Raw genomic sequence first — 20,630 nt, forward strand, 5'->3', positions numbered from 1 at the left:
TTAAATAGCTCGGGAGGGGTCAGACGAGGCTCCTTGACCACAGCGGGCTGAACTGCAGGGGCTGGTTGGGGAGGTGTCTGTGGCTGTGCCTGGTCAGGAGGAGAAGACATGTTACGAAGCGTGGAAATGATTTCATTCATGCCGGTATTAAGGCGACTGATGGCACTCTCAACATTGCTGCGCCAATCTTGTGCCGACGAAGGGTCCATGTTTGGCCAGATTTTTCTGTAATGTTCAGACCTGAGGACCCGAAATTTCAGTCAGACACAAAGTAAAATTCAATAAGGTCTTTATTGAGGGCCAGGTATAGGGACGGGGAACCACGAGCAAGGAACAGGAACCTCTTCCTGGTGTTGTGGGGGATGAGGGATCCAGGTAGCACAGTGGAAGAGACAAGTGGCACACCTAGGGAAGGACAGGACTGGGAGGCACAGGGTTTAGGGCAGGCAGGACCAGACAAACGTATCTGAGGGTTGGGCGAAGAGCAGTGGTCAGGTCACGGAAAAAGGGTCCAGTACTAGCAGGCAATCTCAGGCAGACAATATCCAAGGGCGAGGCAGGAGGCAGAAGTCAAAAGGCAGAAACAGGGTCGAGACCAGAAAACAGAAGCCAGTGAAGAATCCGACGTGGGCAAGGCAAGGCAGGGAAATCCAAGGGTCAAAAATGTGTTCGTGATCGTGGTCAGGTCAGGAAGAACGCTGGATATCTACTCACTCGGTGGCTTTCAAAAATCTGGCACCGTCTGCCTGCCTGAGAGCTGAATATAACTGCTGGTGAACAGGTGGAAGACATGAGCCTGATTGTGCTCCAGCGCAGCAGCATGCAGGTGAACCAGATGAGCTTGATGAGGAGTACAGAGGAGAGAAACATAGCAGGCAGACGGGCCAGAAACATGACACATATAAAGTTTAATTTCACCTCTATACAAAATACATTTTTAATATGAAAAGTGAAGAGAGAAGGGTAGACAGAAAAATCTTTAACTGATTGAATATGTTGTAGCTTATAAAGTTCTCCTTTTACATTCTGACCTCCAACGGTCAGAAAAAAATAGATTCTGGACACCTGGGTGTGAAAAAACCTGTGTCAAAATGAGTCAGGTGGTCGGGGCATCTCTTTGAAGGTTTTCCTGGCACATCTTACATCGGAAAATTACCCATAACCCACTGGAGACCCTTTACGTCCCTGCTGTTCTGACTTTGGATCCCTCAGAATGATGTCTGGGTTTGTTCTGCAAAAAGAACTCGCTTAAGGTTAGGTCAATCCATTAACAGAGTAAAATGCTTTTTTATTCTGCTTATCTGCAATGTTTGATTTTGGGGAATAGACTGCCTTTTACAAAACATTTTCAAACTCAAAGGTCTGACTGGGAAACTTACATCATGATGGACTGAAAACCATCAACAACAATAGGAAATCTTTAGGTCTAAGTCTGGCTAGAAGCAGAGTTAGATATAACCCTCTTTATTGCCCAACTGCTTCCAAGATGTCTTGCAAGACATGTCCAGTTTTAAATAGTGTTTAAATTTGTGGCAAATGATTTACAAAGGGTTTAAATTATTATTTCTATGTGCACTTTGCACAAGGTGAAAAGCTGCATTCCCAAAACTTCCAGTCTTCTTTCTATCTCCCTTTTCACTTACAAGGTTGCATAGCTGCAGCTCTCACTTTATGGCATTTTTATTTTTTTTACCAGTAAAATTAAAACTCTTCTCAGAAACGTCCTTGCTTCACAAACACACCAAAGGTCTTTTCACTGAGTTTCTTTTAAGTAGAAAATATTCCTTGGGGCACATTTCCTTTAATCTGGCATCTCCGATTTGCTCAAGTAGTGTTTTAAAAGTACAAACTTCTAATTACGTCCTGACCCGTCCTGAAGTCTTTGTCTCGTGTTCGCCTCAGGTGGCCCGAGGTCTAAGTTTTGTTTACCTTCAAACGAAATGGATCCTTCCGCATCCCTTTACCCCTCCGAGGGGGTATTAAAAACCCCATCACCTCCTCTTCACCACCATCTCCACCCCCAACCATGACCCAGTTTGCAGGGGATGAGGGGTGTAAGTGTGGACCATTGTGAGTACCACAGGGAGGGAGGCAAGATGCTCTGCCTCCCTCTCTCCCTTTCAGAAGAAGAAGAAAGAAAAAAAACACGCTCACACTTGGTTAAGCACACACTGAGGCTCTCCGTAAGAGAACCACCGCCGAGCTTCTCCGCGTTTTGTTTCCAGTTTGTCTTTGTCGCCGAGATGCCGATGTTGGTTTTAGGTCAGAGCTAATAGATGTCAGCTGAGGCTACAAGTATGTAAAGAGGACCGGAGCTGAGGAGACAGAGATGGGGGGCGGGGGGTCTCACGTTCAGGAAGGACACCGGATCTGGCACCTTGGAGAGGAGAGGACAGGAGTGAGTACGCTGCTTTGCCACTTCTTCTTCTGCTTCTTCATCTAACTGCAGCTTTTGGATATAAACATTGTGAATTTGTGATCTTTAGGGTAACTTGCACTGATCCCTAACGAGAATATTCTGAGGTTCTTTTTCTTTTTAATCAAGAAAAAGGCACAGATGTGCATAGAGAGAGTCCTGCCTCAGACTCTTCCTCTGACATATGGAACCTGTTTACAGTTGTAATTCTCCCCTTCGGTCACCATTAATGAGGAATTTTCTTTCTCTTTCCTCATGCATGGAGAGAAAAAGACATGCTCGTCGAGAACAAAACTTCCGTTCTTACTTAGGACCTGCGCTCCATTACTCTTTAAATGTTTTATGTTACGTCCTTTTTGTTTTCTGCAGCTTGTTTCAAGAGTTAGAGGCCCAAATCAGGGTGCACAGTCCGCTCAGCTCTTTGGAATTTATTTACATTTTGCATGCGCAAATCCAGCTATACATGTCGGTGCGTGCACCACGCTTCGTTATGCTTTGATAACCTTTTGTGGTGCAGAGCTCCTCTTGGCGTGCATGGCTTTAATCACTTCAAGAACTCTCCTGAACAAAGTTGCTCCCCATAAAGAAAAGAGACAACCAGAAAAAGCTGATAAGAATCCCATTTTTAGATAAGCTGAGGATTTTTTTTCTCTTCATCTGCATGCCTAAAGAAAGAGCTTTTTATACCAGCTATGTCTGCTCACATCCGTTTCTTACCACCAAAACCATTTTTACCCACTAATGACGATCCAGAGGCTTATTGTGGACAGATGTTTGGCCAGCTCCTGTGTGAGCAGATTAGTTTGGTGTGTGCTGTCTGCAGAGGACAAGGTGGGAGCGCAGAGAGGCATCGGCGAAGCCGGCGGCAGAACCGAGGCGCCATGGCAGTGACCCTCAAACAGCCCCAGTTATCACTTCTTCAACTTTTATATTTTTTTAATTCAGTGAAGGGAAAGCATGAAGTTACAGTTTCTTGTAAATGTTGAAAGTGAGATACTTCTTAAGTGTTTTAGAACGTAAGCTTATGAAGTATTCCCCACAATTAGCCTCAAAATGTTATTTTACACCGCCAGAGCAATTTATTCATTGTTTTTCTTTATATTCTTCAGTATGAGCTCGACTTTTCTCTATTTCTGTTGAGTATTATTGTTTTAATGAATCCTTTCTTTTTCCTTACGAAGGAACTTTGTTCACTGACAGGAGAAAAACAACCGACTCTGCCTCTTACTTTAAAGTGCAGAGTTACGTTTTTCCATTTGACTGAAATTTGCTAATCTCAAACAAACAAACAAAAAATAACTAAAGTTTTCTCTCTCCTTTATGGATTTTGTAATATGTATAAACCACCACAGCTGGAGCTTTCTATTTTGGCTTTTTGCGCAAAGAATCACAATTTGTACCATTTTTAAGCAGAATAAAGTTCCCACGCGTCATTTCTTAGTAATATAAAACCTTCTTTCATAGATTTATTTGTCTTCCCGATGAGTTTTTGCTGGCTAAATTTAAAGCTACTTTATTAAGTGGATTTGTCCAGAAATGCGATTAATTGATAAAAAACAAAACAAAAAAATCCATGACATTCTAACAAATTTCATTCGTCTTTCTTCTAGATATCCATAAAGCCTAACAGGCAAAAAAAGTGGGTCAAATAAAACTGAACGATAAAATGAGAAATGTTTTAAAAGGCAAGTTGCTTGAAGAAGCTGAATCAATATTGGCTGAAGATGGAACTGATCAGATCCATGTAATGATCCTGTGATTATAACTGCTACAAACAAATCTAACTGATCATTATCCTGATGATGAAGCAGATTAAAGAGTCGTTCACGCAAATAGTTTCCAACTTTATCTGAGAAAAAGAACAATGCGAGAAAACAACAAGACGAATATTTGCAATTACTTTTAATCATAGGAAATAATCAGGATTTCAATAACATTAAAACTAATCCCTGGAGTTGCGTACAATAACAGTGTTGAGAGGTACTTAAATTTGATTAATAAAGCTCTAAATACACACATTAGCATGGTTGGCTTGATTACAGCCAAAGCAGCGGCTAATAAACCCATTAGCCATATCGGCTGTCATTAGAGCCACTTTCTTTACATTCCAGTGCATTTAGTTTTCAAATTGCCTTTGGCCTCCACTCTGTATTATTATGAATAAGGCTGCAATTACATTTGTGCATGTGCTACACAGAAAATCACATATCAAAGGAAAGCAGCTTTGTGTTTTACATAAACTATAATGAGGTGCAGTTTGGCTAATAAGAACCTTTTATCTGGGATTTCTTTAAAACTTTATTAACACATTATTCCATTACATCCCAAAATCAGTGTTTCATGAACTTCTACATTATCTTTTAAAAGTACTTCAGAACTTTATACTTTATATATTTAAATCATAATATTCAATTTACCCTTACTTATCTCTCTTGCTCTCTGTTATGACCTTGATTCTTAATCTTTAGGCATTCTTTATATAATTATGACATGAAAGATAAATAATAAGTATAAATATTTATAATGTAGAAAATATTTTGATATTCTAGATTGAATTCATAATGGATATACCATGGAAGTTTAATGAGGTTACAACTTAAATATAGACAAAGCCCTGATTTAGATTCAGGATTACATTTATAAGGTGTCTTCTTTTAACTTTGCTCCAAAGGATTTAAAAAGAATGATTTTATTAGAAATTTAAAGTCTAGTCAAAGGGGGACATATTATGCAAATTCATAATTTGCATATTTTCATTCTTCCTTTTGGAGATTCAAAAGCAAGCATAAAAAAACACCCAGCCATTTTTGGCAGTAAGTTCATATTTCTTGATGTTTGGAAAATTATCCGTTTTCACAACCGACAGGCACAGCGCTGTTACCTAGCAACCCTAGCTGAGTCTATCCCTTCACCTAGCAACCCAAGCTAGTCAGCTGGTTTTAGCACTGTATACGCTGTACAATGGCTGCTGGAAAAGATTAGTATTTTGTAGTTGACTTACTTGCTGTATGCTCGTTGGCTGTGCAGGAAGCTCTACTTCTGCTTTTCAAAGATGTACAGTTGTATAATTGTGCCTCTGTTTGCAGTCATTTCTATGTGTGAGAGTAATCGTTGAGTTGGGGGACGTGATCAGAGACAGCTCACTCTGAAAGGAGAACAAAACAGTCATAACTGAGCAGACTAAAGTCTCATTTTTTAAGAATAATTTCGCACAAAATAAATGTCATGAACATGTTTTGTATAGACCCATAGACGTATCCCAACCTGTTCAAGGAAGGATAATAGTTAATAAGTAGTTCATAGTGTCACTTTTTATCGTCATCACATTATCACTGCAAAATAAAACTAAATTCATAATTGTACAAGTACAAAACGTGAACATTTTGTTAATTGGAAGGCAGAGTAATAAAAAGTAATGCCTCCAGACTTCATCTCTAAGACCTTTCCCAAAGGACCTCCAGCTACGATGCAATGCTTTATAATTTAAACACTCCACCTAGATTTTATTAACCCACAGTGAGGAAACTGATGGTGCTTTTGAACTTTGTCCTGCAGGACGAATTTACGACCAGACACATTGTATGTTGCAGCACAGCACCACCGTGATGATGCACGCACTAACAACACAAGTCTAGGTTAATCTTCGCAAACTTTCCCGCCAGCCATCTTTGCTTGCCTTAGGCTGAGTCTCTGTGTTCCTCGGTTCGCCCGTGGCCCTGCGTCTGCAGCCTCATGTATTCATGTTGAGTCACTACAGTGAATAAGGAGTACCTCGACTAACCTGAGTCTGTGTAGTCATGCAGCTCATGCATGCCATGCAGAGACCCTGTGACTTTACTCCTCATGCTTTCGGAGGCTCCTGCACGTGCGAGTGTGAGTGTGTAAATGTGTCGGCCCATCTGGGAGTCTGTCTGTAAACTACATCTGGCAGAAAATCTCCGTAGGTCCTGAGGGATGGGAGCCAGGAACTGAGGGGATTCCCGAAGTGATGCCGACTGTAACTGGAGTGTTGTCTGCTTAAATTAATGCGTGAGATGTTGATGTGTAGATTTCATCCCTCGGGTTCACCTTATGCAGTTCCAGTAGGGCAATAAGCCTTGTGAGCTTAGAAATATTGCCTATAACATCGACTGCGACTCTCTTTCAAAGATAATTAGTGAAGAAACAAACCTGGAGGAGTTTTTAAAGGTTTGTTTTTTAATGTTTTCTGCTGTGGCAACCACACTGCCACTTTGAAATTCGTTTTTTAAAGCAAAGTAAAAAAATAAAACGTCTGCCTCTTGTGTCTGTGTGGGGCTCTTCAGGAGGCTGACTCACCCTGGTAACTTAATGCGCAGAGTCAGCTTCTTACCCCCAACTGCCCCACTAGCTCCTGCAGACATAAATTGGATGAGAAGGCAAAAGGCTTGGCCAAATGTGGTTGAAGTATTAGGAGTAATAAACGCAGTCAGATGTGAGACGGGGTGATCATTTCTCACGGTCAAAGTGGACCTGGACCATTTCTTGCACACATCAAAACTGAAGAATGGATTTTTTAAAATGACTTTTGCAAAGATTTTCAGAAAATACAGAAAGACCATAGATGAAGACTGCATAGCCTAACAAGGTGTTATTCTCAATGCAAATGGATTTCCTTAAATTGGACATTTTCCAAACATTTGAGAAGAGGGGAGCACTTACTTTTGTAAATGAGCAAACATTTAAATCAAAGTATCAAAGTGCTACAGCTGCAGGGCGTCTAACAGGATATTGTTCGCTTTTACTTTAAATCGTTTACCTGTATTGATTAGTGACTTTTCACTGCACAACAAAAGAGGTTAAAGAGGCAAAGATGTTTTTTGTTGTCAGTGTCACAAACATGTACCATAAACATATTGCTTAAACCAGATATTCACATAAACTGTCTAAAAAATGTTTTTATCATGACTTAAAGTAATCTTATAATGCGTGCATCCATGCTGTTTAAAGTTTTTAAGTAAAGGGAAAGTTTCTTAAATATTAAAACTTTCCTCAACATTCCCTCAGAATTAAAAGGAAATGTGAATAAATCACATGGTTAGCAGTCATATTACTTATCTAGAAATACCTGAGACCTGAGATTTAAAAAATTCATCCCTGCTTAGTAAATCACAAGAGAAATATGTATGAACGATCCTTATTAGGACAAAGATTTGTCATTGTCAAAAGACCACATTATGAGTGAAACAAAAAAGCTATTACATCCCGGATATTGAATTGTACCTGAAAAAGAATATAAAATACAAAACCGAGATGATGGTGAATCAGTTTAACCTTTGCAGCCGCCTGTGTTTCTGTGAGTAAGTCTGGATTTATGACCTACTGGAGAGTCAGAAAGTGGAGAAATACAGTGATGTAATGCAGGAAAGCCAAACGGAGAGAGCTCAGAAATGGAAGGACTCCGGGTGGGGGACATCTCTTTCTGCTTTGGTCTTTTCACTGTTTACCGGATCGCAGATGCTCAGAGTTTACACTGTGACGGCCAAACGGCCGTTGTTTTTGTCTATTTTGAACTCACATTTCCAGTGAGCATACCTAAAAAGATTCCTGACATCTGTCTCCTGCGTCTCAGGCATGTCCGTATATGGTCACAGTGATCATTACTCGATTCATGTTTTATCGCAAGCCCCCTTCAGAACATTCCCACCCTCTCAGCCCTGGAGACACAAAACAGAGGACTGGAAGCTGTGTCTTCTCTGCTTCAGTGAGGTTTCACAGTTTTCCTGCAGCTCTAAGCTCAAAACCAGCTTGGTAAAGATCCCAAACCCGGAAGACCTTTAAACCCTGACCTAAGCTAGTATTCATGGCTGGATTTCCTTTTCAGTCAAGCTGACAATAAGCCATGTATTATTGCGCCTTCATGAGGAGGGAAGTTCTCTAGAGGTGTCATTTTCATCCCCAAAGCTGCCCTGAGGGACAGCCGCGCTTGGGTTCAGCTCCACTGCCTGAGCTAATGTGGGTCTGCTGTCTGAAATCCCGCTCCAATGGTTTGTGGCGTACCACCTGCTGATTCTGCTGGTGTGCATGGACAGCCTGGAGCCCAGAACTAACCTAGATAGACAACATGTCCCATCCCCTCCTCAGAAACTGCAAATAGACACTGGAAGAACAATGCAAGTTATGTCTCAACCAGAACAAGCCAGCTCTGGGAAGTTAGCACAATCCTGAAAACTGCACCTCATACAGAAGACAGCAGCACTAAGAGGATTTATTTCTTCTGAAAGAGATAGCCTGTGAAATAAAATGAAGCGTATGGGCGTGCACATATATGCGCGTGCACTTGATGATAGCAAATTCCCTATTTGGATTATTTTCCCGCCTTCTCAGTGCTGCTTGACGGTATTTTTTTAATACTGATATCCTCTTTCCAGTCTGTTTGGGCTTCTAATTCCCTAAAAAGTCCCAACTTGACAGCTACCTCTTTGTGACAGAGAGCTCTGTGTATCTGAGTTGCAAGGAGCAATAGAGGAAATTAAGGATGCATTGATTTTCTGAGCTCAGAGAGGAACGTTAATTTTAATTAATGTAATTATTGTGTCACTCCCTTTCACATCTTCCCGCTGAACTTGCAAAACTAATACTGTTTCCACTGGGATTAAAGTCTTACTGGAGATATTTTGCTAAATCTTTGCTTTTACTTTGAACTCACCCTGTATAACCTTGTTTCTCTCTCCCCGTCCCCTCATTTTGCAGAGTCTGTGAGCAAGTGAGAGAGGGACACTGTCTGCCCCACTGTCCAGTGACACCATGAGCTGGAGCTTCCTCACACGGCTGCTGGAGGAGATCCACAACCACTCCACGTTCGTGGGGAAGCTGTGGCTCACCGTGCTCATCGTCTTCCGCATTGTTCTCACTGCCGTTGGGGGAGAGTCCATCTACTACGACGAGCAGAGCAAGTTTGTGTGCAACTCGGGCCAGCCAGGCTGCGAGAACGTGTGCTACGACGCCTTTGCCCCGTTATCTCATGTCCGTTTCTGGGTGTTCCAGATCATTTTGGTGGCGATGCCTTCCCTTATGTACATGGGCTATGCTGTCAATAAGATTGCACGATTGGACGAAGCAAAAGGAAACATTGGATCTGCTGGCATCAGAGCAGCAGGAGGGGGCTACACCCACAGGAAACCCAGGAAAATTTGCTTTGGAGCCCGCCAGCACAGAGGCATAGAGGAGACTGAGGAGGATCAAGAGGATGATCCTATGATCTATGAGGTGCCGGAGATTGAACCACCGAAAAGGCCTCGAGATCCACTGCAGCCAACACCCAGACCTAAAATCCGCCATGATGGGCGTAAGCGCATCCGAGATGAGGGCCTGATGCGGGTCTATGTTTTGCAGCTGGTGACTCGAACAGTGCTGGAGGCGAGCTTCCTTGCAGGCCAGTATTTGCTGTATGGTTTCCGTGTGAAGCCGATTTTTGTATGCTCGGGAAAACCTTGCCCACACAGTGTCGACTGCTTTGTGTCGCGTCCTACGGAGAAAACCATTTTCCTCCGTATCATGTATGGTGTCACTGTCCTCTGCCTCTCTCTTAATGTCTGGGAAATGCTCCATTTGGGCATCGGTTCTATCTGTGACATTCTGCGGCGCCGGCGAAGCCCACCTCAGGACGATGAGTATCAACTGGGCTTGCTGGGCACTAATGGCGGTGGCGAGGGCTCTGTTGGAGGAACAGCTCCCGAAGCCAGTTCTGAGGGTGGGGTAGGTGGAGATGGTGCTGCAGATTATGTCGGGTACCCATTCTCATGGAACACCCCATCAGCTCCACCGGGGTACAACATCGTTGTAAAACCAGAACAGATGCCGTACACGGACCTTAGCAATGCTAAGATGGCATGCAAGCAGAACAGGGCAAACATTGCCCAGGAGGAACAGCAGCAGTTTGGCAGCAATGAGGACAATTTCCCCACTGGAGGAGAAGCCCGTGTGGCTCTCAACAAAGACATGATCCAGCAGGCTCACGAGCAACTGGAAGCAGCCATCCAAGCCTACAGTCAGCAGCACCGGGCGGAGGAGCATCTAGGAGACAACCAGGATGACAAGCCGCAGAGCAACATCATCCAAGCCCAACCGCAGCCCCAGCTTCAACCTCAGAAAGAGCGCAAACACAGAGTGAAGCATGGCAAGGGGGGCAGCAGTGGAGGAGGTAGCAGCAGCAACAGCAGCAGCAGCAAATCAGGAGAGGGCAAGCCCTCAGTATGGATTTAAGCCCACGCACAGTGGCATGTTTGTTAGCATGTATATAATATTGAATGAATGGGGAGCTGTTGCAACCTGTGTTGGATATTACACCGCACATGCCTTAAAGAATCCTGCAAGCTGGAGGCTAATGTTTTTCTATAGATCTGGGTAAAAAAGTGTAATGTTGCAGCTGACAATTTGTTTAGTCAATCTCAAGGCCAAATCCAGTCTACCATACTTTTTATGTGGCTTTCTTGACTCCAAATTACATAAATCAGTCCAGTTTTTCACAAAAATTTATCCAAAATCAGAAGATACCCTCATTTGTTTGTGCTGATGCAAATTTTAAACAGATGTTCAAAACATTGGGTTCAAGTGATACTAACTCCCACCTGCAGGTGGCAATATTTATCACTTTTGAGACACTGCTGATATCACATTATAGTCCATGATTGATATGGCGAGTAAGAAAAAGTCACATTTGACATGATATGGTGCAAAATTCCTTGCAGATATTTTAAAATTAGCATCACAAAACAACTACAAAACTGATGGCAAAAAAAATCTAACAATTGTGAAATACTAGAGGAGCTGTTCAATTTGAAAATACATAAAATATCATTTAAGTTTAACAAGTACTTATGGAAAGCAGAGACATATATTTATTAATATCTGAACAGTTTGTTTAATCAAGACATTCTGGCACAATCTGCCTTTTGAGGACATTCGTGATCTTGATATGGCCCAAAATGAAAATGAGTTTGACACCCCTGAGCTTGAAGAATCACATCAACTATGCCTCGTTCCAGTCACTTCTGAAAAAAGTATGTAGTCTTCCTGCTTCCCTTTTTGTAGGAAATCAAGCTTCATATAATCTTTGATCCTGAAATGTTGAAATGAGATTGATCCTGGATTTTGGCTCATCCTGACACAAAAATGATGCACCATCACTATGTCTTGTTATGTACAATGTCTAGAAAACCAAAGCTTTGACTTAAGGTTATGATAATTAAGGTAAATTATTAAAATGTACATAAATACGACATCACCTGAAGCAGTGACTGTTTACTACAACGAGAACGTGACCTACCTAAAGGTTGTGTCCTGTCACTTGACTTGTTTTCCTCCATCCTCTGTAGTATCTTCTCACAGTGTTTTTTGCTCTACACTTTAATCCAACTGTGTTTGTTTCATGTGAAATTTTAATCAAAGTGCTAAACCAGCTGCACCTCAGGTGCCGCTGGGTGCAGCTGGTGGATCTTACATCTCCTTAGAGTTGTTTTTATTTTTATTTTTTACAAGATGCAGAAGCAATTCAGCGTTTATACCTTAAATCTTCAAGTTCCTAGTTGTATCCTTGGCTGTTTTTGGAGGAGACAGTGCTTTTCTGCTGCTCCATTTGCCTTGTAGCTGACTGCCCCCTGGTGGTGATTTTGTACTGGGCATTTACTCTCATTTCATTTACTATGAAGTAGATGCAAATACTACCTACTATATCCAGCAACACCTTAACCAGCTGTAGTGGTCCTTTTCTATTGACAAGACTTGTGTCACTTATGTCTTCCCAGTGCTTCATGTTCAGTGTTGGACGCACAAGTCTTCACGTCGTAATGGAAAGAGTTCAAAGCCATTACTTTAATATAGTGAGACCAAACACTGTCTCTGTGATGCAAGTGTCAGTGCCAAGATTTTACACTGGGCTGCTATGAAGCTTGGTTGTTTGTAGCTTTGGAATACTTTGGCCATGCTACTCCAGCCGTGGAACTACTTCTGTGTCAGACCAACCCTTTTTGTAAAGCTCCTTTTTTTAAAAGTATAATATGTGTATTGCTCTTTTGAACTGGGACTTGAAATGAAAAAACTCCAAAATGGAGTCAATTTTAATGTTAAAGCCAGTGTTTTATATGAAAACATTTTGCTTTTGGAATGAAGCTCTTTTTTGTATGATTAAAGGAAAAAAAAAAAGATCAATGATTACCTTTGTGGATATTTATGGATATTGTGATTTAATTGCCTTCCAACTGTAAAAATGTGAAATATGACATAGTATATTTTTATAATATGTCAGCTGCAATGGCTGAAGGAGAAAAAAAGTCATTTGTTTTCTTGTGTGGTGCAGTATCAGTATTTCATGTATTTAGCAACCCTCTGGACTGACTTTTAATAAACAGTGTTACTCCTTTTTCAACATTGTCCTGAAATCTGTTCAACTGTGTGTGTTTTACAGCAATAGATTGAATAGGGAAAGATTATCTAACCATCCATTGCCAATTTAGAGAGCCATTACTTTTGGACTATTGAAAGGTGGAGTACAAAGGAAGATGCATAAGGAGAATATGCTGCCCTTACAAAGCTAGACAGCTAGCTAACACCTGAGTTGAAAACAATCCAGTCCTTAATAATTTTCTTACTTTATTTTGCAACTTTTTGCTGGTTTGTTTTGTAAAACTGTAATAAAGCACAACAGTATCAACCACAGTCAAAATACAGAAAACAACTATGGCAAACAAATGGCTCCTGATTATTCCTAATTAACTAACGATGTATTTTGGTTGGGGAACATAGAATGTTTTCTTTTAAAATATTACACAACACTGAAATAATAATGAATAAAATTAACTTACAGACAAACAGTGTCCAAGGGACAAACATGTCTGAAGGACAGCCGATGACATCATGCGTAAAGCGGGACGAGTTCTGGTTAGACTGATCAAATTACGTGAGTAATGTCCACTGGGTGTCAGTAATGCTCTATAGTTTCACTTACAATTTACCATAGGAAAACTTAACAAAACATAATGATGTAGTCAAAACAGAGAACATACAAACTCCATAGAAAAAGACCAGAGGTTAAGATTTGAACCTACTGCCAAATGTGCCCAGAAATAAATAAAAAGTCCCATATATGGTGTAGTTAGCTTCCCAAATCATGATGCTAAAATGTAAATTTGATTGCACTTATTCATTTAGTTAATTTCACAATAATATAAGGCTTTCCTGACTACTGGATAACTTTATATAACTGAGTAAAGGATGAATGGAGAAATGCATCGGGGCCTTTCTGAGAAAAGTTTGATGAAATGAGTGTGATGTTTCAAGAAAGATAATAGTCCCAAACACATATCCAAGAAAGAAAACCCCTTTTTAGCTTTAGAGAAAGAAAATAAAATTGTGGGAATGGCCCTATTTGACTTGTACTCTCTAAAAAAAAAAAAAAATCTGCGTGAAAAATTGAAGGTCAAAGTTCACAGAAAGAACCCCCAGTTTATGTGAATGAATGGTTCAAATTCCCAAATAAGCATAAAACCAGTTTCTCCATACAGAAAACATGTTGAAGTTGTCAATACTAAGAAAGTATATGAAAAAATTCTGTAATTGTGCTCGATTCTTATCCAGTGCATCATTCTGATTTGTCCACCCATGTGGACCAATTTCCTTTAATTTTTGGATTACTTTGTTTGATATCTTCTGGTCTTAATTTATGGTTCCATAAGGAATATTTAAACTGATAAAAACATCGACATGTTCAATACATATTTACCTTCATTGAAAAATAAAAAATCCAAACTTTAATTTCATTAGACTGATTCAAACGAGAAAACAATCCTATTTTTAACATCATCATTGTTAATCAGCTAACTTTTTTTTAATAGAACGTATTTATTTTATAAATAGCTTTTAGAAAAGGTTGGAGTATTTATATATAGACGGTTCTTTGACTCTCCGAGTCCTGGGTTTTGATGTTCTCTTGAGCTTCAGAAAAAGGTTGATTCTAAGCAGGAGTGATGAACTGTTGCCCTTAAAGGCAACTATTGTGTGTCCTAACTTTATGCCTGTTCATGAAAACATTTGCAGACACAGGTCCAATGTTAAAAAGTCTCAATCTTTTTCCTGTAAGGTCCGTCCACCCTCGTTAAAGTTTTCAGCCAAAGTATTTGCTGCAGTTTGAAGGAGGATACATAGGTTAAATTAACTGAATGCAGCTGTTGACTCTTGGCTGTTTGATCCAGCTGCTCCCTGAAAACGATAACTTCCTGTCAATGGAGACGACTCTTCACAAAGTGAAGAACGGGCAAACTGGAGGGATGCCATGAGGGCATTCAAGGACCACATCTGCTCAGTTCTGCATGGCTGGCAGCTCAGCCCCACATCTACAAAACTATTCTAGGTTTTATAGCCTAGACTCTGTTTGCATGAAGAAGTAGAGAAATCCTCACAGAGGATAAATCCCACAGCACATTGATGTTCATATCTTGCTTAGCCTGTTTTTTTTTTTTTTTTGGAGCGACTGTCATGCTCACTTCCTTTTTGAAAGAGTTTCTCACCCACCGTCCTTTGGAAAAATGTTTCCAAACTGTGTAGACCCAACAGGAAATAACAAATAAATAATCTATCTGCGGGCTGCACAGTGGTGCAGTTGGTAGAGCTGTTGCCTTGCAGCAAGAAGGTTCTGGGTTTGATTCCCAGCCTGGGGTCTTTCTGCATGGAGTTTGCATGTTCCCCCTATGCATGCGTGGGTTTTCTCTGGGTACTCCGGTTTCCTCCCACAGTCCAAAAACATGACTGTCAGGTTAATTGGCCTCTCCAAATTGCCCATAGGTGTGAGTGTGTGTGTGTGTGTGCATGGTTGGTTGTCCTGTGTGTCTCTGTGTTGCCCTGCAACAGACTGGCGACCTGTCCAGGGTGACTCCGCCTCTCGCCCGGAACGCTAGCTGGGCACCAGCAACCCTCCTGACCCCATTAAGGGACAAAGGTGTAAAGAAGATGGATGGATAATTTTTCTGCTTAACACATGCTTCAAATGTTAATGACTGGGTATGCAAGCAATTGAAGTGATTTCTTTATTTCACACTAAAAAAAATATTTTGAAAATTAATTTTTGTATCATTAAAATTTGTTTAGTGACATATAGGCAAAAATAGATTACATCATGAAGTCTATCTTTTTGTTTTACTTACATAAAGTTTTGATATTAACTTCTTGTTTGTTACAAAATATCAAATAATTCATTGATACAACTTTTATTTTAACCTGAGTGATTCTAATGTTCTCTTAAAATGGCATTCTTTGTTTCTTTTTTGTGTTCAACTTACGGAGAATTTTCTAACTGATGTGCTGAACAGAAATCAACTTATCTTTCCTGCAATTTCACTGCAATTTATTTGTGCCCACCAATAAATGGTGCATTTTCTGGGCCAAAATTATGCTTTTGATCTATATTTCTATCTTTTTAGGCACAGAAAATATTTACTTTTCAGTTAATGTCATGCACTCACTAGAGCCTTGACAGTTGACAGTTTTCAATTTGGTTCAGCATCTCTTCTCATCAGTGACCTTATAACTAAGCTTGCTTAAGAATGTATGTCACAAAAAATAAAAATGGAAATGGAACGCACATTTTTGTTTCTCTGAAATGGTAAAAGCTCAAAGAAACTCGCCACCGGGAATGACTAAAGTGCTGCAGCCGGATGTACAAAGAGGAGGTCACTGGCACAAAAGAGTCTAAGTTGGCATCTCGCGATGCCGGGATGTATTCTTTAAAAAAATAAACACAGTCCTCTAATGAATGGCCTAGTTGGCAGAATGCATTGACCGTATGCTCATCGTGTTTTCAGGCCAGCTCCACAGTCCACTATTAAAAAAACAGGGTAATAAAAAAACAAAACTACCCAAGTTTTTTTTGCTACTTTTTATAGACTATAAATGCATACCCGATCAGTTGTCTAGTCCACATAGGTATTGTGGGATAAAACACGAGAGATCAGAAGCAATTTTAGAAAAAAAATCTACAAATTATTATTCACTGTTGGTCCAGATTTCTTTATTGTTGGACAAACTGTTGTGCCTTAAAAGTCCATTGATACTCCTAGAAACTTTTCACGTTTTTATGACATTACAAGCACAAACTAGTAGTGCATTTCACTAGGACCTTATACAATAAAACAACATAAAGTTGTGTATAATTTTGGTGTGAAAGAAAAATAATACATGCATGAATGTATCACTGCTTTATTTTATGTTTGGAAAAATTCCACCTTTATAAATCATAAAACTTTATCTTATCTCTTTTCTCTTACAAGAAGCTTTACAAATAAAAACCTGACAACTGTGACTGTGAAATTCTTACAGCTCCTGATTGGAAGGAGAGAATCTACAAGCTCTCAGGCCTTGTAAATGCTTTTTAACTGGATTTGACTGGGCTGTTTTAACACACAAAATGTGCTTTGATCCAAACTGTTTCATTGCATCTCTGACTGTTTGTTTTTTGTCCTTTTGGTGGGTGAACCTTTAACAGCGAGGTGAAAATGGTCCCAGAGAGAGAAAGAGAGGTTCCCCAACTAAATGTTCAAAGATACAATATAAATATTTCAAAATGCTTTTATTTTGCACAGCACTTAAAGGCATTTCAGAACAGATGGGTCTTTATCTGGTTAACTGTTTATGTATTACCTTACTAAACCACCCCACATTAATTGGTAATGTATTGAAACCTTAATTTTTTTCCCCGTAATATCTACAGTATTTCTTTCTTATTTATGTGTTATTTCTTATTTTTTGTTCTTATATTTTTGTACCTTTATGTGAACCTCCATGATTTCATTTGTTGCTAGCACACCTGGATTTCCCAAGTGCCATCACTTGGGAAATAAAGGATATTTCTATTTCCATTTAAACATCTCCCGACCTTCCTCTCTGTCTGCTGCGTTCATTTGAATACAAATACATGCATTTATTAGATTTTTATTTGGAAAACCATTTGAAAACCCCTTTCATAGTTACTCATTACTTTGTTGTTCTGAAAATCCCAACAGAACGTTTAGATTTATAGATGTAAAGTGACAAAATGTGAAAGAATCAAAGGGTGAAATCACTTTGGTAAGGAACTGTATAAAATGTTAATCTAAAGTAAGAAAATGTGATTCTTTGGAAAAATACTTTAATATATGAATCTATCCCACAACATTCCTTATGACCTGTACCCTGGAGAACTTTACAAATACTTCACTTGCATAAAAAAGTAACATTTTGCATTAAATCCTAGTGACCTTGGACACTTAAAGGTTTCAGAACAACGATGAATGTGAAAAATTATTCCTTCCATTTTCCTAGCAGAAACGTTCAGATTTGTAATAAATATTTAAGAATGTTCACTTCATATTTCCTCCTTCAGAATGCTTTTCACATTAGTCTACAACCGACTCTCAGTGAGCCAGGCATCTATAACGCCAAGGTTATTATTTTCATAACAGAAGTCAATATTATGGTATAAGTTATTAACAGCAGTGGTCACAGTACTAATATCATTCAAGAATTACTTCAGGATTAAATGTTACAAATGTAAACACTGAACAGCAACATTCACACAGTGCAAAATTCTGAATTGTCCACATTAAATGCAGTCAGACTTCCATTGATTTTGCATCAGCTTCAATTTGCCCCTTATTTTTACTGTGTAAAATACTTTTTTTACAGTAAAAAAGTAAAAAAAGTATTTTTACTGTACATCAATCAGTAACCACATTTTAAAACAGTTTGAATCTAACATCAAGTGTAAAAAACTGCAAACTACGGATCCCACCGTGCAAGTAATTATAAAAGAATAACAACATAACAACCCCCTCCAAAAAAAGAAAACAAGTGAAAATCTTCAAAACCTCTGAATAAATATAGATGGAGGAATGCCCTTCAAATTAGAATGTAGATTACTTTGATTGTAACTGTAGTTTTTTTTTTCTTCCAAATAAATAGCCTACTTTAAATTTGCTTTATCAATTATGGTTGATTGTTGACATTGCCCCATATTGGCCCTCTACACATGACGTCACTATATTCGAAACTCCGCCCACTCCATACGGCGGTTATGGATAAAATCAGCTGTCAGTCATAATGACTGTCAGCCCTCGGTGAAAATGGCGGATTTGCAGCGAATGCTTTTTACAAAGTAAGAAGATTAACGGTCATAAACGTCATAAGTAAGCATGATTGGAAAGATATCAAATATCGCATTATGGGGAAGGTACACGTCTAACCATTAGTAACCATGGAAACAATGTCGCACCGTCATGTAGCCATGTAGCACGTAGCATCTCGTCTTTTATACGTTTTCAATCCTGCCTCGGTTTAAGGGGAAACGCCGTTCATGACATAATGTAATAAATCATGTGGTGTGAATTCAGGTAAAGTTGGCAGTTTGATGAACACCTCAGGAGGGAGGAGGTACGGGTCGGTTTCTGAGCTAGCTGTTTCAAACTTTTATAAATACCCCCGTCCTGGAGCCTCAACCAGGTGTGTTACGCTCACAGACAAATTAGCTCAACTCGAACAAGTAGAAGCCATGAATAAATTGGCAAAAACAACTTTGGAAAACAATTTCAGTTGTTTCGTAAAATACTCCCATCCCTCACTTCCGATGTCTGTCATGGCACCTAGAATCATTAAGTGAAGTAGTTGCAAAGGGTCAATAGGCATTTGCCCAGGGCAGCATTAAAAGGGACAGGGGCATTCCAACAGACAGTTTGCATATCCTACTGACAACTTGTCGTTTCTGCACTGCTGTGCATTTATCCCAGAACAGAATATAATTCCATTTTGTTTTGTTTTGGGTGGCAGGAGGAGGGGCTTGCCCAGGCCTTTGCTTAATGCAGAACCACAACTGCAAACGCAAACACACGCATACCTACACACACAGCACTATGCTTTCTTTCCAGTATGTTGGACTACTCTCCTTTGGAATCACAATCACCAACGTGGAGCCGAAGTATACCCTCGCTGTGTAGCTGCAACAGGAGCTTAAACTCCTCCGGCATGGCGTGGAATCCACTCTTTCCTCTTATGTCATCAAAATAATGGTTGGTCAGCTCCTTGAAGGTCTGTGGGTGAAGATTGAACGGCCAGAAGCCGTACAGGTCGACGGTGTCACACAGTTCCAGCGCCATGCTTGTCAGGATCATGCCAGAGCTGAGACGCACAGCCTGCCATCCTTGAGAGCGCCAGAATGTATCAAGATCCTTTAAGTACTCTGGATTGAAGTAGATTGGTTGCATGGGGCTCCCAAAGTCTTGAATAGTGTGGAAAGCCCGCATGCAGAGAGCTGTGTGTTTGACATAGGAAAACGCAGGAAATAGAATCATGGCGCTTCCATATTGGCACAGTTTTTCCATAAACTTCCGTCGACTACCTAAAAGAGAGCCATACCTGCGAATACAAAATCGATGTTAACAAAAACAAGCTAGATGATATTACTGAAGCTGAGAAAAATGTATACATTTTCTCACCTTTCTAAAAGTATGCTCGGGTTTGCTGACACGAGGTCCGTCTTGACCCCAACGTGCTTCTCGTATCCATTTCTTAAAGGCGGAAGGTTGCACCTGAAAAACAGTAGCAGACATTATTTTGAGTTAAACAGGATTCTTAAATAATTTTAACTTCTGATGCTTAGACAGCCGACTCACCTGATGACAAACTCAGCTGAATCAATACTTTTTCCACAGCTGCTGTTTGCCAGGATCCCAGCATTCCCAACAACAGCACAAGAGCTGTAGGTTTTATTTGCAAAAGGAGATTCCTAAAATTATAAAAATATATATATATATATATATAAAAAAAAAATTCTGATAAGCATAGGATGTTTCATAGTTTTAACAATTAAAAACAAATCACTTATATTTAAATATATTTATAGGAATCGGTGATATGTCTTGTTCCTTTGACTAATCTGCAAAAATCACTTTCAGATTTTAGGAAAACATCAATGGGCGACACGTTGATCTGAGTTGTTGTTATGCTCTAGTAAACAGTTTATAGTTTAAAGCAGATGTACATATTTAGATAAAATTGTCCTTTTTAAATGATCCCATTCAAATTTATATCCCTATCACGTAAATTTCTGTTTAAATCATTGAATTTTTGTTTTTTTTAAGCATTTTCTACAGTGATTATGCCAATGATTGAGTCATCAAGAATATCTTTCATATTTTATATAGTTTTGCCACCTGTAGGAAGACCTCTCTGCACCCAG

At 39.8% G+C, this 20,630-nt stretch overlaps 2 protein-coding genes across 3 annotated transcripts in view; one reads left to right on the forward strand and one right to left on the reverse strand.

The window, feature by feature from the left end:
• Window positions 1-12,800, forward strand: part of gjc1 (gap junction protein gamma 1) — a 49,585-nt gene extending 36,785 nt beyond the window's left edge. The window contains exons 1-2 of one of the 2 annotated variants that reach the window (XM_008416992.3): window positions 1,921-2,398; window positions 9,128-12,800. In XM_008416992.3, the coding sequence (XP_008415214.1) occupies window positions 9,182-10,639 (1,458 nt within the window). In that variant the 5' untranslated portion in view covers window positions 1,921-2,398; window positions 9,128-9,181 and the 3' untranslated portion in view covers window positions 10,640-12,800. Of the gene's footprint in view, window positions 1-1,920; window positions 2,399-9,127 lie in introns of those variants that run through there. The other variant, XM_008416991.3, reaches the window with a different exon arrangement.
• A 4,247-nt stretch (window positions 12,801-17,047) lies between these two features.
• Window positions 17,048-20,168, reverse strand: LOC103469353 (alpha-2,8-sialyltransferase 8E-like; the record flags this gene model as incomplete). Its single annotated transcript, XM_008416976.3, has 3 exons — window positions 17,048-19,807; window positions 19,888-19,980; window positions 20,065-20,168. Coding segments are annotated over 3 exons (675 nt in total), but the record flags the coding sequence as incomplete, so codon positions are not given.
• Between the last annotated feature and the right edge of the window lie 462 nt (window positions 20,169-20,630).

Source organism: Poecilia reticulata, chromosome 8, assembly GCF_904066995.2.
Source record: "Poecilia reticulata chromosome 8, P_reticulata-male-v2, whole genome shotgun sequence".
NCBI classification, from domain to species: Eukaryota; Metazoa; Chordata; class Actinopteri; order Cyprinodontiformes; family Poeciliidae; genus Poecilia; species Poecilia reticulata.